Raw genomic sequence first — 12,505 nt, forward strand, 5'->3', positions numbered from 1 at the left:
TCATAGCCAGTGACTTCAACCAGGCCAACCTAAAGAGTGTGTTACCAAGATTTGATAAATCAGACCAAAAGGTTGTGTTCCTTCTCCCCGCCTACAAGCAGAAACTGAAGTGTGAGGATCTGGTACAGGAAGTCGTACATTGCTGGTCTGAGGTAACAGGCAAGCTTTGACATGATTACTTGGAGTCAATGGACTGGTCCGTAATCAAGAATTCAGTGGCCAGCCTAAATGAGTATACAATTACTGTCAGACTTCATCAGTACGTGTGTAAAGAGCTGCTTGCCAAAGGAATTAACCTGAGTGTTCCCCAACCAGAAATCATGGATAAACTGAAAGATCTACCCCCTATTGAAGTTCAGATCTGAGGTGCTCAAGTAAGGTGATCCTAACCTATACAGGAAATCCAGGGACGATCATTGCAAAGCCTTCACGGAGGCCAAGAGACAATACGAGACTACACTAGAGTCCCAGACTAACCGCACAAACACAAGTTGAATGTGGCAAGGCTTACACAATATAATGGATGACAAAGCCAGTCTAATAGAATCACTGACAACAATGCATTCCTATCCAATGAGCTCAATGCATTCAATGCTTGATTTAACCGAAAATCTGTGAAATTATGTCGTCTGCCTCAACACCCTTGGTACACCTACACCCACAATCACTGTCGCAGACATCAGATTGGCTTTTTAGCGTGAACCCACAGAAAGCATCTAGCTTGGATGGAGTCTCCAGCCAGATACGCAGATTCTGCGTAGACCAGCTGGTGGAAGAATTTGTAGACAGCTTTCACCTTTTCTTACTACAATGTGAGGTTCCCACCTGTTTCAAAAAGACTACTATCATCCCGGTGCAAAGAAAAGTCAGGTAATGGACCTTAATGACGACTGCCCAGTGGCTCTGACATCTATCCTTATGAAGTGCTTCAAGAGGTTAGTAATGGCACACATCAACTTCAGCTTCCCAGAGTACCATGATCTACTATAATTTGCCTACTATTGTAATGTATCCACAGCAGATGCCATTTCCCTGCTCCTACACACATTCCTTGAACATCTGGATAACAAGAATACCCACGTCATTGATGTTAGCTCTGCCTTCAACACCATAACTCTCACAAAACTTATCTCCAAACTCTGAGATCTAGGATTTTGCCCGTCTGTAAATGGAGCCTTGACTTCCTGACTCACAGACTGCAAACAGTAAAGACAGGCAGCTACTCCTCCTCCACAATAATCCTCAACACCGGTTCTCCACAATGCTGGGTACTCAGCCCTTTATTATATATAATCCTTATACACTATGATTGTGAGGCCAAATTTAACTCTAAGTCCACTGACAAATTTATTGATAACACCACTGGAGTGAGTTGGATTTCAAACATCAACGAGACAGCGTGGGCGGCACGGTGGCACAGTGGTTAGCACTGTTGCCTCACAGCGCCAGAGATCCGGGTTCAATTCCCGCCTCAGGTGACTAACTGTGTGGAGTTTGCACGTTCTCCCCGTGTCTGCGTGGGTTTCCTCCAGGTGCTCCGGTTTCCTCCCACAGTCACAAAGATGTGCAGGTTAGGTGAATTGGCCATGCTAAATTGCCCCTAGTGTTAGGTAAGGGGTAAATGTAGGGATATGGGTGGGTTGCGCTTCGGCGGGGCGGTGTGGACTTGTTGGGCCGAAGGGCCTGTTTCCACACTGTAAGTAATCTAATCTAATCTAATCATCAGTACAGGTAAGAGAGACACTTTAGTATCATGGTATAAAGACAATAATCTCTCCCTCAATGTCAGCAAAATGAACGAGCTGGTCATTGACTTTAGGAAGCGGAATGGAAGACACGTCCCTGTCTGTATGAATGGTATTGAGGTGGAGATGGTTGAGAGCTTCAATTCCTAAGAGTAAATATCACCAATGATCTGTCCTGGTTCATCCACATTGATGCTACAATCAAGAAAGCAAATTAAACCTCTACTCCCTCAGAACCTAAAGAAAATTTGCATGTCCACAATGACTCTTACGAATTTTTATCAATGCACCATAGAAACCATCTTATCTGGATGAATTACAGCTTGGTATGGCAACTGCCCAGCCCAAGACTGCAAGAAATTACAGAGAGTCATGTGAGCGCAACACAGTCCATCACAGAAACCAGCTTTCTTTCTATTGATACCATCTACACTTCCTGCTGCCTCAAGAAAGCAGACAGCAAAACGAGACTTTTCCCCACACAGGTCATACTCTTTTTCATCCTCTTTCATCAGGCAGAAGGAACAAATGTTTGAAAACATGTATCAAAAGATTTAACAACAGCTTCATCTCCACTGTTATCAGACTTATGAACGAACCTCTCACATATCAGAGTTGAATTTTCTCTGCACATTCTCTGTAGCTGTATCACTAAATTATGCATTATTCTATTATCCTGACGTACTTATGTAAGTTATGATTTGTCTGGCTAGTACACAATACAATACTTTTCAATATATCTCGGTACATGTGTTAATAATAAATCAAATCAAATTATACTTCTCCCAATGGCTTGTAAGTAAATGTATGATGCACACCAGCAGATGTAAATTCAATCTTTGGCCTTTGTTGAGCCAAATGATACCAGCTATAGGAAAATAAGTATCCTTTGTGAATAAAGAGAAATATTATTAGGCTTCCTACCTTTCTGATGATTTCTGTAATTCCATATGGTGTACGGCTGAAGACATATACATAAGATTAGCTCAAATTGCAAAGCTTTTCAGGGATGAACAGCCAGCTGCTATTCATTAGCCAGGCTCAGGTATGAAGAATGGGGGTCTAGATTAGAGTGGTCTAGATTAGAGCACATCAGGTCAGGCAGCATCGGAGGACCAGGTATGAAGAATGCTGACTAGGGCATGTTATTAAATGGCAAACTGAAATCTTGGCCGAGCAAAGTATCATCTTTATGAGAGGAAGGGAGATACACAATTTTCTGAATTCACCATGCATTGCTTATGATGTCAATCATTGCTTATCAAAGACAAGCACAGCAAGATCAATGGTAAAAAAAATCTCTTAAGTGGAACAGGGTTTAAAAAAAAAGTCACACCCTGTATCCAAAGAAAATTTTCTTAACATGAAGTAAGTTTTTATATAAATTAATAAAATACATTTATCAGGAAAGATCATTAAATTTGCTGTAGTCTGTTCAGGCTCACCATAAAATGCTGCAGGGCTTAATGATGTGCACTCAACGTTCTTTTCTCCTTGCCTCTCTCCCCTTTATTGTTAATTTGACTGCTGGTTGAGTACATCTCTTAATAATTATGTCAAACTCACACATTCATATCATGCTGTCAGTGCACAAATGGCACAATATTTTAGTAACCAACTCTGACAGTGGCAATATTAGCAGTACCAAATAATCATTGTAGCATGTACATAATTCTGTCGAGTCATAGAGATATACAGCATGGAAATAGACCCTTCGGTCCATCTTGTCCATGCCGACCAAATATCTAACCCAATCTAGTCCTATTTGCCAGCATTTGGCCCATATCCCTCTAAACCCTTCCCATTCACATACTCATCTAGATGCATCTTAATTGCTGTAATTGTGCCAGCCTCCACCTCTTCCTCTGGCAGCTCATTCCATATATACACCACACTCTGTATGAAAAAGTTACCCCTTAGGTTTCTTTTATATCTTTCCCCTCTCACCCCAAACCTATGCCCGCTCGATCTGACTCCCTCACCCCAGGGAAAAGGTCTTGACTATTTATTCTACCCATGCCCCTCACGATTACTTAAACCTTTACAAGGTCATCCCTCAGCCTCCAACACTCCAGAGAAAACAGCCTCAGCCTATTCAGTCTCTCATAATAGCTCAAATTCTCCAACCCTGGCAACATCCTTGGAAATCTTTTCTGAACCCTTTCAAGTTTCACAATATCCTTCCGATTGGAAGGAGACCAGAATTGCACGCAATATTCTAACAGTGGCGTAACCAATGTCCTGTACAGCCACAATATGACCTCCTAACCTCTGTATTCAATGCTCTGACCAATAAAGGCAAGTACACCAAATGCCTTCTTCATTATCCATCCACCTGCAATTCTACTTTCAAGGAACTATGAACCTTCAGTCCAAGGTCCTTTTGTTCAGCAACACACCCCAGGACCTTACCATTAAGTGTATAAGTCCTGCTAAGATTTGCTTTCCCAAAAAGCAGCATCTCACATTTATCTAAATTAAACTCCACCTGCCACTCCTCAGCTGATTGGCTCATCTGATCAATGTCCACTACGCCTCCAATTTTGGTATCATCTACAAACTTTCTAACTGTACCTCTTATGCTTACATCCAAATCATTTATGTAAATGACGAAAAGTAGAGGACCCAGCACTGATCCTTGTGGCACTCCACTGGTCACAGGCATCCAGTCTGAAAAGCCACCTTCTATCACCACCTTCTGTCTTCTATCTTCGAGCCAGATCTGTATCCAAATGACTAGTTCTCCCTGTATCCCGTGACATCTAACCTTGCTAATCAGTCTCCCATGAGGAACCTTGTCGAACGCCTTACTGAAGTCCACATGAATTATGTCTACTGTTCTGCCCTCATCAATTCTCTTTGTTACCAAAAGAGAAAATGCTGGAAAATCTCAGCAGATCTGACAGCATCTGTAAGGAGAGAAAAGACCTGACATTTCGAGTCTAACTGACCATTTGTCAAAGCAGCTTTGACAAAGGGGGTGTGGAAAGGGGAAGAGGGAGGGGGAATGGGAAGGGGAAGGGGGGAGGGGAAAGGGGAAAGGGGGAGGGGGGTAGGAGGAGAGGGGGTAGGGGGTAGGGGGTAGGGGGAAGGGGAGGGGGGGAAGGGGAGGGGGGGGAGAGGGGAGGGGGGGAAGAGGAGAGGGAGTGGGAGAGGGGAATGTGGGGGGGGAGGGGGGAAGGGGAGGGGGAAGGGGAGGGGAGGGGGAGTGAGGTGGAGGGGGAGTAGGGGTGAAGGGGGAAGGGGAAGGGGAAGGGAGGGGAGTAGGGGTGAAGGGGGAGTAGGGGTAAAGGGGAAGGGGAGAGGGAGTGTGGGAGGGAGAGGGGGAATGGGGAAGGGGAATAGGGGTGAAGGGGGAATAGGGGTGAAGGGGGAATAGGGGTGAAGGGGGAAGGGGTAGGGGAGGGGGAGTAGGGGTGAAGGGGGGAGGGGGAGGGGGAATGGGGAGGCGGAGTGGGAGGGTGAAGGGGGAAGGGGGAAGGGGAGGGAAGGGAAGGGAAGGGGAGGGAAGGGAAGGGAAGGGAAGGGGAGGAGGGAGGGGGAAATGGGGAGGGGAAAAGGGTGGGGGAAGGGGGAAGGGGAAGGGAAGGGGAGGGGGAACGGGAGTAGGGGTAAAGGGGAAGGGGAGAGGGAGGGAGGGGGAGGGAGGGGGAGGGGGGAGGAGGGGTAAAAGGGCAAGGTGAGGGGGAGTGGGAGGGTGAAGGGGGAAGGGAAGGGAAGGGAAGGGGAGGAGGGAGGGGGAAATGGGGAGGGGGAAAGGGTGGGGGAAGGGGGAAGGGAAAGGGGAGGGGAATTAGGCCTGAAGGGGAAGGGGAGGGGAGGGGGAGGGGGAAATGGGGAGGGGAAAAGGGTGGGGGAAGGGGGAGGGGGAAGGGGAAGGGGGGAGGGGAAGGGAAAGGGGAGGGGTGGAGGAAGGGGAGGGGAGGTGTGGAGGAAGGGGAGGGGAAGGGTGAGGGGGAAGGGGGAGGGGGAAGGGGGAGGGGGAAGGGGGAGGGGGAAGGGGGAGGGGGGAAGGGGGAGGGGGGAAGGGGGAGGGGGACGGGGGAGGGGGGAAGGGGGAAGGGGGGAAGGGGGAGAGGGGAAGGGGGAGGGGGAGGGGGAAGGGGGAGGGGGGAAGGGGGAGGGGGAGGGGGGAGGGGGAAAGGGGAAGGGGGAGGGGGAGGGGGAGGGGGAAGAGGAGAGTAGAGGTGATGGGGGAAGGGGAGGAGGGAGGGGGAAATGGGGAGGAGGGAGGGGGAAATGGGGAGGGGGAAATGGGGAGGGGGAAATGGGGAGGGGGAAATGGGGAGGGGGATGGGGTGGGGGAAGGGGTGGGGGAAGGGGTAGGGGGGAAGGGGGAGGGGGGAAGGGGGAGGGGGGAAGGGGGAGGGGGGAAGGGGGAGGGGGAGGGGGAAGGGGGAAGGGGGAAGGGGGAAGGGGGAAGGGGAAAGGGGAAGGGGGAGGGGGAAGGGGAGGGGGAGGGGGAGAGGGAGGGGGGAGGGGGAAGGGGGAGGGGGAAGGGGGAGGGGGAAGGGGGAGGGGGAGGGGGAGGGGGAAGAGGAGAGTAGAGGTGAAGGGGGAAGGGGAGGAGGGAGGGGGAAATGGGGAGGAGGGAGGGGTAAATGGGGAGGGGGAAATGGGGAGGGGGAAATGGGGAGGGGGGTGGGGAGGGGGAAATGGGGAGGGGGAAATGGGGAGGGGGAAATGGGGAGGGGGAAATGTGGAGGGGGAAATGGGAAGGGGGAAATGGGGAGGGGGATGGGGTGGGGGAAGGGGTGGGGGAAGGGGTGGGGGAAGGGGTGGGGGAAGGGGTGGGGGAGGGGGTAGGGGAAGGGGGTAGGGGAAGGGGTGGGGGGAGGGGGTAGGGGAAGGGGGTAGGGGAAGGGGGTAGGGGAAGGGGGTAGGGGAAGGGGAAGAGTAGGGGGAAGGGGGAGTAGGGATAAAGGGGAAGGGGAGGGGGGGAAGGGGAGGGGGGGAAGGGGAGGGGGGGAAGGGGAGGGGGGGAAGGGGAGGGGGGGGAAGGGGAGGGTGGGAAAAGGGAGGGTGGGAAAAGGGGAGGGGGTAAGCGGGGAGGGGGGGAAAGGGGAGGGGGGAAGGGGAGGGGGGAAAGGGGAGGGGGGAAAGGGGAGGGGGGAAAGGGGAGGGGGGAAAGGGGAAAGGGGAGTGGGGGAGGGGGAATGGGGGAGGGGGAATGGGGGAGGGGGAATGGGGGAGGGGGAAATGGGGGAGGGGGAAATGGGGGAGGGGGAAATGGGGGAGGGGGAATGGGGGAGGGGGCGTAGGGGTGAAGTGGGAAGGTGAGGGGGAATGGGGAGGGGGAGTAGGGGTGAAGGGGGAAGGTGAGGGGGAGTGGGAGGGTGAAGGGGGAAGGGGAGGAGAGAGGGGGAAATGGGGAGGGGGAAATGGGGAGGGGGAAATGGGGAGGGGGAAATGGGGAGGGGGAAATGGGGAGGGAGGGGGGAGGGAGGGGGGGAAGGGGGAAAGGGGGAAGGAGGAAAGGGGGAGGGGGAAAGGGGGAGGGGGAAAGGGGGAGGGGGAAAGGGGGAGGGGGAAAGGGGGAGGGGGAAATGGGGAGGGGGAAATGGGGAGGGGGATGGGGTGGGGGAAGGGGTGGGGGAGGGGAGGGGAGGGGAGGGGAGGTGGGGGGAGGGGAGGAGGGGATGTGCGGTGAGGGGAGGTGGGGAGGTGGGGAGGTGGGGAAAGGGGGAGGGGGGAGAGGTGCAAAACCTTGGGATGCAGAGGAAACCCATTAAAATAAGATTCCAATCTGCATGTTGGCAGCCTGTTCAGGGCTAGTGACTTAGAGTAACCCTCACCTATTGCTAACTAATTGCATTAGTGCTAAGTGAGCAATAGTTGGCAGTTTAAGGGCTAGTACTGGTCCACTGCAGAGCTGCTGCACAGTAGCAATGCCTCTTGGTGTAATTGTGAAGAAGGGACAAGCTATTAATGAGCCGACAGACCACCCATTAGATTTAACATACCCTCCCCTCTTCAAAACTGTCTGCACGTGAGCTTTAAATCCAGCCAATGAGTTTGTCCATGCTGCAACATTGGAGGTTTGGCCTGACACTGATAGAGGGGAAAATCCTAGAATTCATTATCAAAGACTTACTGACAAGGCACCTGGAAACCAGTTGAAAACCTGAAAACAGGATTGAACAGCATTGTCATGGATTTATGAAAGAGATATCATGCTTGATGAATCTACTGGAATTTTTTGAGGATCTAACCAGTAGAGTTGTAATGAGGAACCAATGGATGTGGTTTATTTGAACTTCCAGCAGGCTATCAATAAGATCCCATATAAGATATCAACATCTAAAACTAAAATGCATAGAGTTGGGAGAGGAGAAGTGACATGGGCAGAGAACTGGTTAGCAGACAGGAACTAAAGAGGAAGAATCGATAGGTTTTCTTCTGAGTGTCAGGCAGTGACTGGCGGGATACTGCAGGGATCAGTGTTTGGAGGCCAACTATTAATATACATTCATGATTTAGATGAGGGAATGATACCAAGTTCTCAGGCAACACAAAGCTGTCTAGGAGGGTGAGCTGTGACAAGGACGCAGACATGCTTCAGTCTGACTTAGACAAGTTGGGAGAGTGGACAAATGTATGGCAGGTGAAGATGATGTGGATAAATGTGAGGATATGCACTTTAGTTGCAAAAATTGGAAGGCAGATTATTATCTGAATGGTTATATATATTTGGAAAGGGGAAGGTGCAACAAGACACAAGTGTCCTTGAACACCAGTTTCTGAAAGTGTGCATGATGGCAGTAAAGGCGGCAAATGGTACCTTAGCCTTCATAGCCAGAGAATTAGAGTATAGAAGTAGTCTTGCTGCAATTGCATGGGGCCTTCTGTGCACTTCTGGTCTCCTTATCTGCGGCAGGATGTTATGGAGGGAGTGCAAAGAAGGGTTACCAGATTAATTCCTCGAATGGAGGACGAATGTGTGAAGAGAAATTGGATTGATAGGGCCTGTATTCACTGGAGTTTAGAAGAATAATGAGGAATCTCATTGAAATCTATGCAATTCTAAAAGGACTAGACTAGGTAAACACACAAAGGTTGTTGGTGATCAGCAAAGAGTCCAGAATCAGGGATCATAATCCAAGAATATAGGGTAGGTGACTTAGGACTAAGACAAGGAGATTTTGTTTTCCCCCAGAGAGTGGTGACCTATGGAATTCTCTGCCACAGAAAGCAGTTGAACCCAAAACATTGATTGTTTTCAAGGAGGAGTTAGATATAGTTCTTAGGGCTAAAGAGATCAAAGGTGTGGGGAGAAAGCAGAAACAGGGTACAGAATTGGATCACATTGAATGGCAGAGCAGACTCAATAGTTTGAACAACCCACCCCATTCCTATTTTCCACACTTCCAACAGAAGATCTAAAATACAATGTTTGGAAACGGGAACATAGACAACTTGTCAGAATTGTAACACTACCATATAAAGGAATATTACGTTACTATCAATATTTACACAATTTTATCATAGACAGAAAATTTCACCTATTAATTTTACTAATGTATCTGTAAAATAGACTAGAGACAAGATTAAAATCAGTTTTCATATAAATCTTGTTGTGATTGTGCTAAAACAAGTTGGTCAACACAACATATTCTTATATACCTAAATTAGGCATAGATTTATTTACTTACCTGGAAGAGGATTTATGATATGGTGATCTTGATCTGGAATGAGAATATGGGGAGCGAGAATAAGCTCTACGTCTGGGGTAGGAATTAGATCTAGACCTTGTCCTGACTATTCCTTGAGAAGGTGCATAAGTCTTTGGCGAGTAAACAGAGTCACTGCAGGGGGAACTGGACAGAGAACGAGAACAAGGTCTTTCTAACAATAACCCATCAGGTGTTCCATCCCACGGATACAGAAATTTTTCAGTCTCATCATCACTATCATCAAATACACCATCAAGAGACATTCCTGCATTGAGATAAGTAGGCAACTTTGAATAATATTCATGACAAAGGTCTTTTTCTCTTTGATGACTTTCTTTATCTTCTACTTCATCAAAAAAGGCTTGACTTGGATGCCCAAAGTGCTTGTTTAGTTCTGCTCGAATCTCTTGGTCTTTCAGTTGTATCCTGGTATTAGAGTAGTTGATAGGATGTATATCCAGCTGCTGACTTTCCTTCTCATATTCCTGTTCATCACTAGTGGAAAAAAAGGTTTGTTTGTGCTCCCCTGACAAGAACTCTCTGACAGGGTGATGTTGGAGTTTACCAATTTTAGGTTCTCGTTCCTTGCAGAACATTCTGGTATTTAATAATTCTGCCTTAGCATTTATGAACTGACAGTAATCATGGTCACCAAAAAGCCTTGTGCTTGACCGTTTCATCTTTCTCTCTTCATTTTGGGTAATAAGTGCACTGGATAAAGTTGAAGTTTTATTGAGCTGGGCATATAGTTCAGTTTGTTCAGGGCCCTTCTTTACAGGACTGCTCAGTTGAGAGTTAGAAGCAGAATCATTTAAACGTGATTTCTTTGGTGGTGCACTATGTACTGTAGAATTACAAGATATCTTGCATTTGACCACAGTCTTAAATGGATTATCTTGGTTAGCTTTATGTGGAGGAGTGGTTGGTGGTGTTAGACCTGAAATAAAAATGACAATATATAATTTTCTCACTAAGTGATAAGAAGTCAATCAGAATCAAGAACATTTTCATACACTACTTTAGTAAGTAACAAGGTACTCAAAACTAAATTGCATTGTGATATATTCAGTATAGCATTGACTTATGTAGCTGACAACACAATTTGCATTAATCCAGCGTGCAACAGATTCTAAATGACTTGATTACAATGTTCCTGTTTCATTGCTGCTCATTGTTTAAATGACAGGTTCACTAAGTTTTCTAAATGATATTGCATTTTCTTCAGATATGCAATATATAGAGATGCATATAAAACAAGTAATAAAACAATCTCAGCTATAATACCACATATAGGTAAATTTGTCTGAAATGTGCTTAAATAGGCTAACATGGCTCATTCAAGAATGCATTTTAAAAAATGCACAAAATCAGCTAAAAAATGACAGCTGCTGAAACAATAATTTCTTGTCTATTTCATTCAAATATTCTTGATGTCCTATGCTTTGTGGTATTAATCACTGCTGACAAATATATGTAAAAACCTATGATATCTTATGCTAATCTCAACAAATAGTGGTTTCTTATAAATATATATATGTGCACAAAAACCCTGAACTGTTCTAGAATGTCATTCAGGCTATTGTTATTCTATAATCTCTTTGCTCCCTCTGTACATGCTGCCTACTGCACTTTGCAATGAATAGGTCATATCTATTACACAAGGAATAGGTGCATTGGCAAATCATTTTGTGCAAACAATATCAGTGATGCTTAATATTTTCAAAATAGTTTTTTTAGAAAAATGGTCTTTTATGACAATGTAATTTTGCATTTGTATTCATATTTTGAATTATTCATGCACACCTGCGAATGACCTCTCCACTGAATGTTATTCAGAGTCTCTCATTATTCTGCCTTTCTTCAGATCGATTTAATAGACACTTGTCAAATGTCACAGAGAATGCCATTAGCTATAATTTCTGAACACTGAGCACCCAAATTCTTAAATGTGACTGTTTTTCATGCTATCACAAATTTTGGCGTGCAAGAGGTCAGAATATTAGGAAATCTTTAAATGTATATCTGTAGCAATGTAAGAACATTAGGAAATGCAATTACAATAAATTGCATCTACAATCTTCCAAACTACTGATTGAAATGTAGGACTGAATCTTATAGGAGTCTGAACAATGCGAGGTATGACAAGATTTGTGACAGAATTTGATAAGAAATCTGGCAAGGCCCATCTCTGCATTGGGAGTGTCTCCAGCCATCTTTTATGCTTTTCACAAGTAGCACAATGAGTTTTTCATTCACTGCGAGTTGCAATTAAGGGGCAGCATTGCTTGTTAAACGCCTTGTTGGTGACACAAACCACCTTGCAAATATTCAGCTTTTTATTTTACCAGATGGACCAAACAAGCTTGGTATTGAGAAAACCCAATGTGGAAACCAGAGCGGGTTCGTGGCAGCTCACCACTTGCTGCAATGGACCTCCACACCATGTATGGCCACACATCATCACAGGGCACGATACTGAGGTACCAACCATATACACCCTTCATCAATGAACATTGGTATCTGACATTCACCAATCTGACATGACCATCATGGCACCTCTCTGATACAGTGGCAGGACACTTCGAAAGCAGGCTTTCACTGCAGTGTGTATTGGCAGTTAGCATTTAAAGGCTGCAGTAGGGACACTTTGTTCATGTGAACAGATGCCCAGCTCATACACTGGACCAGGCTGCATCTCAGGCCTGCTCACTTGTATTTTTAGTGATCACTCACTTAGCACCTACATGCATGCAGTGTCTATGCCTTGCCATGTTAATTAATGTAATCATACAACCAGGCAGCTTGTCTTATTGGTAAGCAGTCCTCAGTCAAAGGTCATACATCTTGCTGAAGAGCAGTGTGCTAAACAATCTCACATCCAACAGTTTATGCAGAAATGCACCATATGTGCAGCAAGTAAGCATCGGGGCGTATTTGTCACTGAAGTCTATGTAAGCGTCCATCAGTCAGAGGGTCCCAACACAGTAGCTCCTGATGAAGGGCCTATGCCCAAAACATTGACTCTCCTGCTCCTCAGATGCTGCCTGACCTGATGTGCTTTTACAGCACCACCCTTTTCAACTCTCA

The 12,505-nt window shown here is 46.9% G+C and overlaps 1 protein-coding gene across 4 annotated transcripts in view; it reads right to left on the bottom strand.

Moving 5' to 3' along the window:
• ppargc1a (peroxisome proliferator-activated receptor gamma, coactivator 1 alpha) overlaps positions 1-12,505 on the bottom strand; it is a 725,479-nt gene that overhangs the window by 20,839 nt on the left and 692,135 nt on the right. For all 4 annotated transcript variants that reach the window (XM_072563359.1, XM_072563267.1, XM_072563446.1 and 1 more), the window contains one exon: positions 9,398-10,355. In XM_072563359.1, coding sequence (XP_072419460.1) covers positions 9,398-10,355 — 958 coding nt within the window. The remainder of the gene's footprint in view (positions 1-9,397; positions 10,356-12,505) is intronic.

The sequence above is a fragment of the Chiloscyllium punctatum genome, chromosome 1 (genome assembly GCF_047496795.1).
Source record: "Chiloscyllium punctatum isolate Juve2018m chromosome 1, sChiPun1.3, whole genome shotgun sequence".
Classification (NCBI taxonomy): domain Eukaryota; kingdom Metazoa; phylum Chordata; class Chondrichthyes; order Orectolobiformes; family Hemiscylliidae; genus Chiloscyllium; species Chiloscyllium punctatum.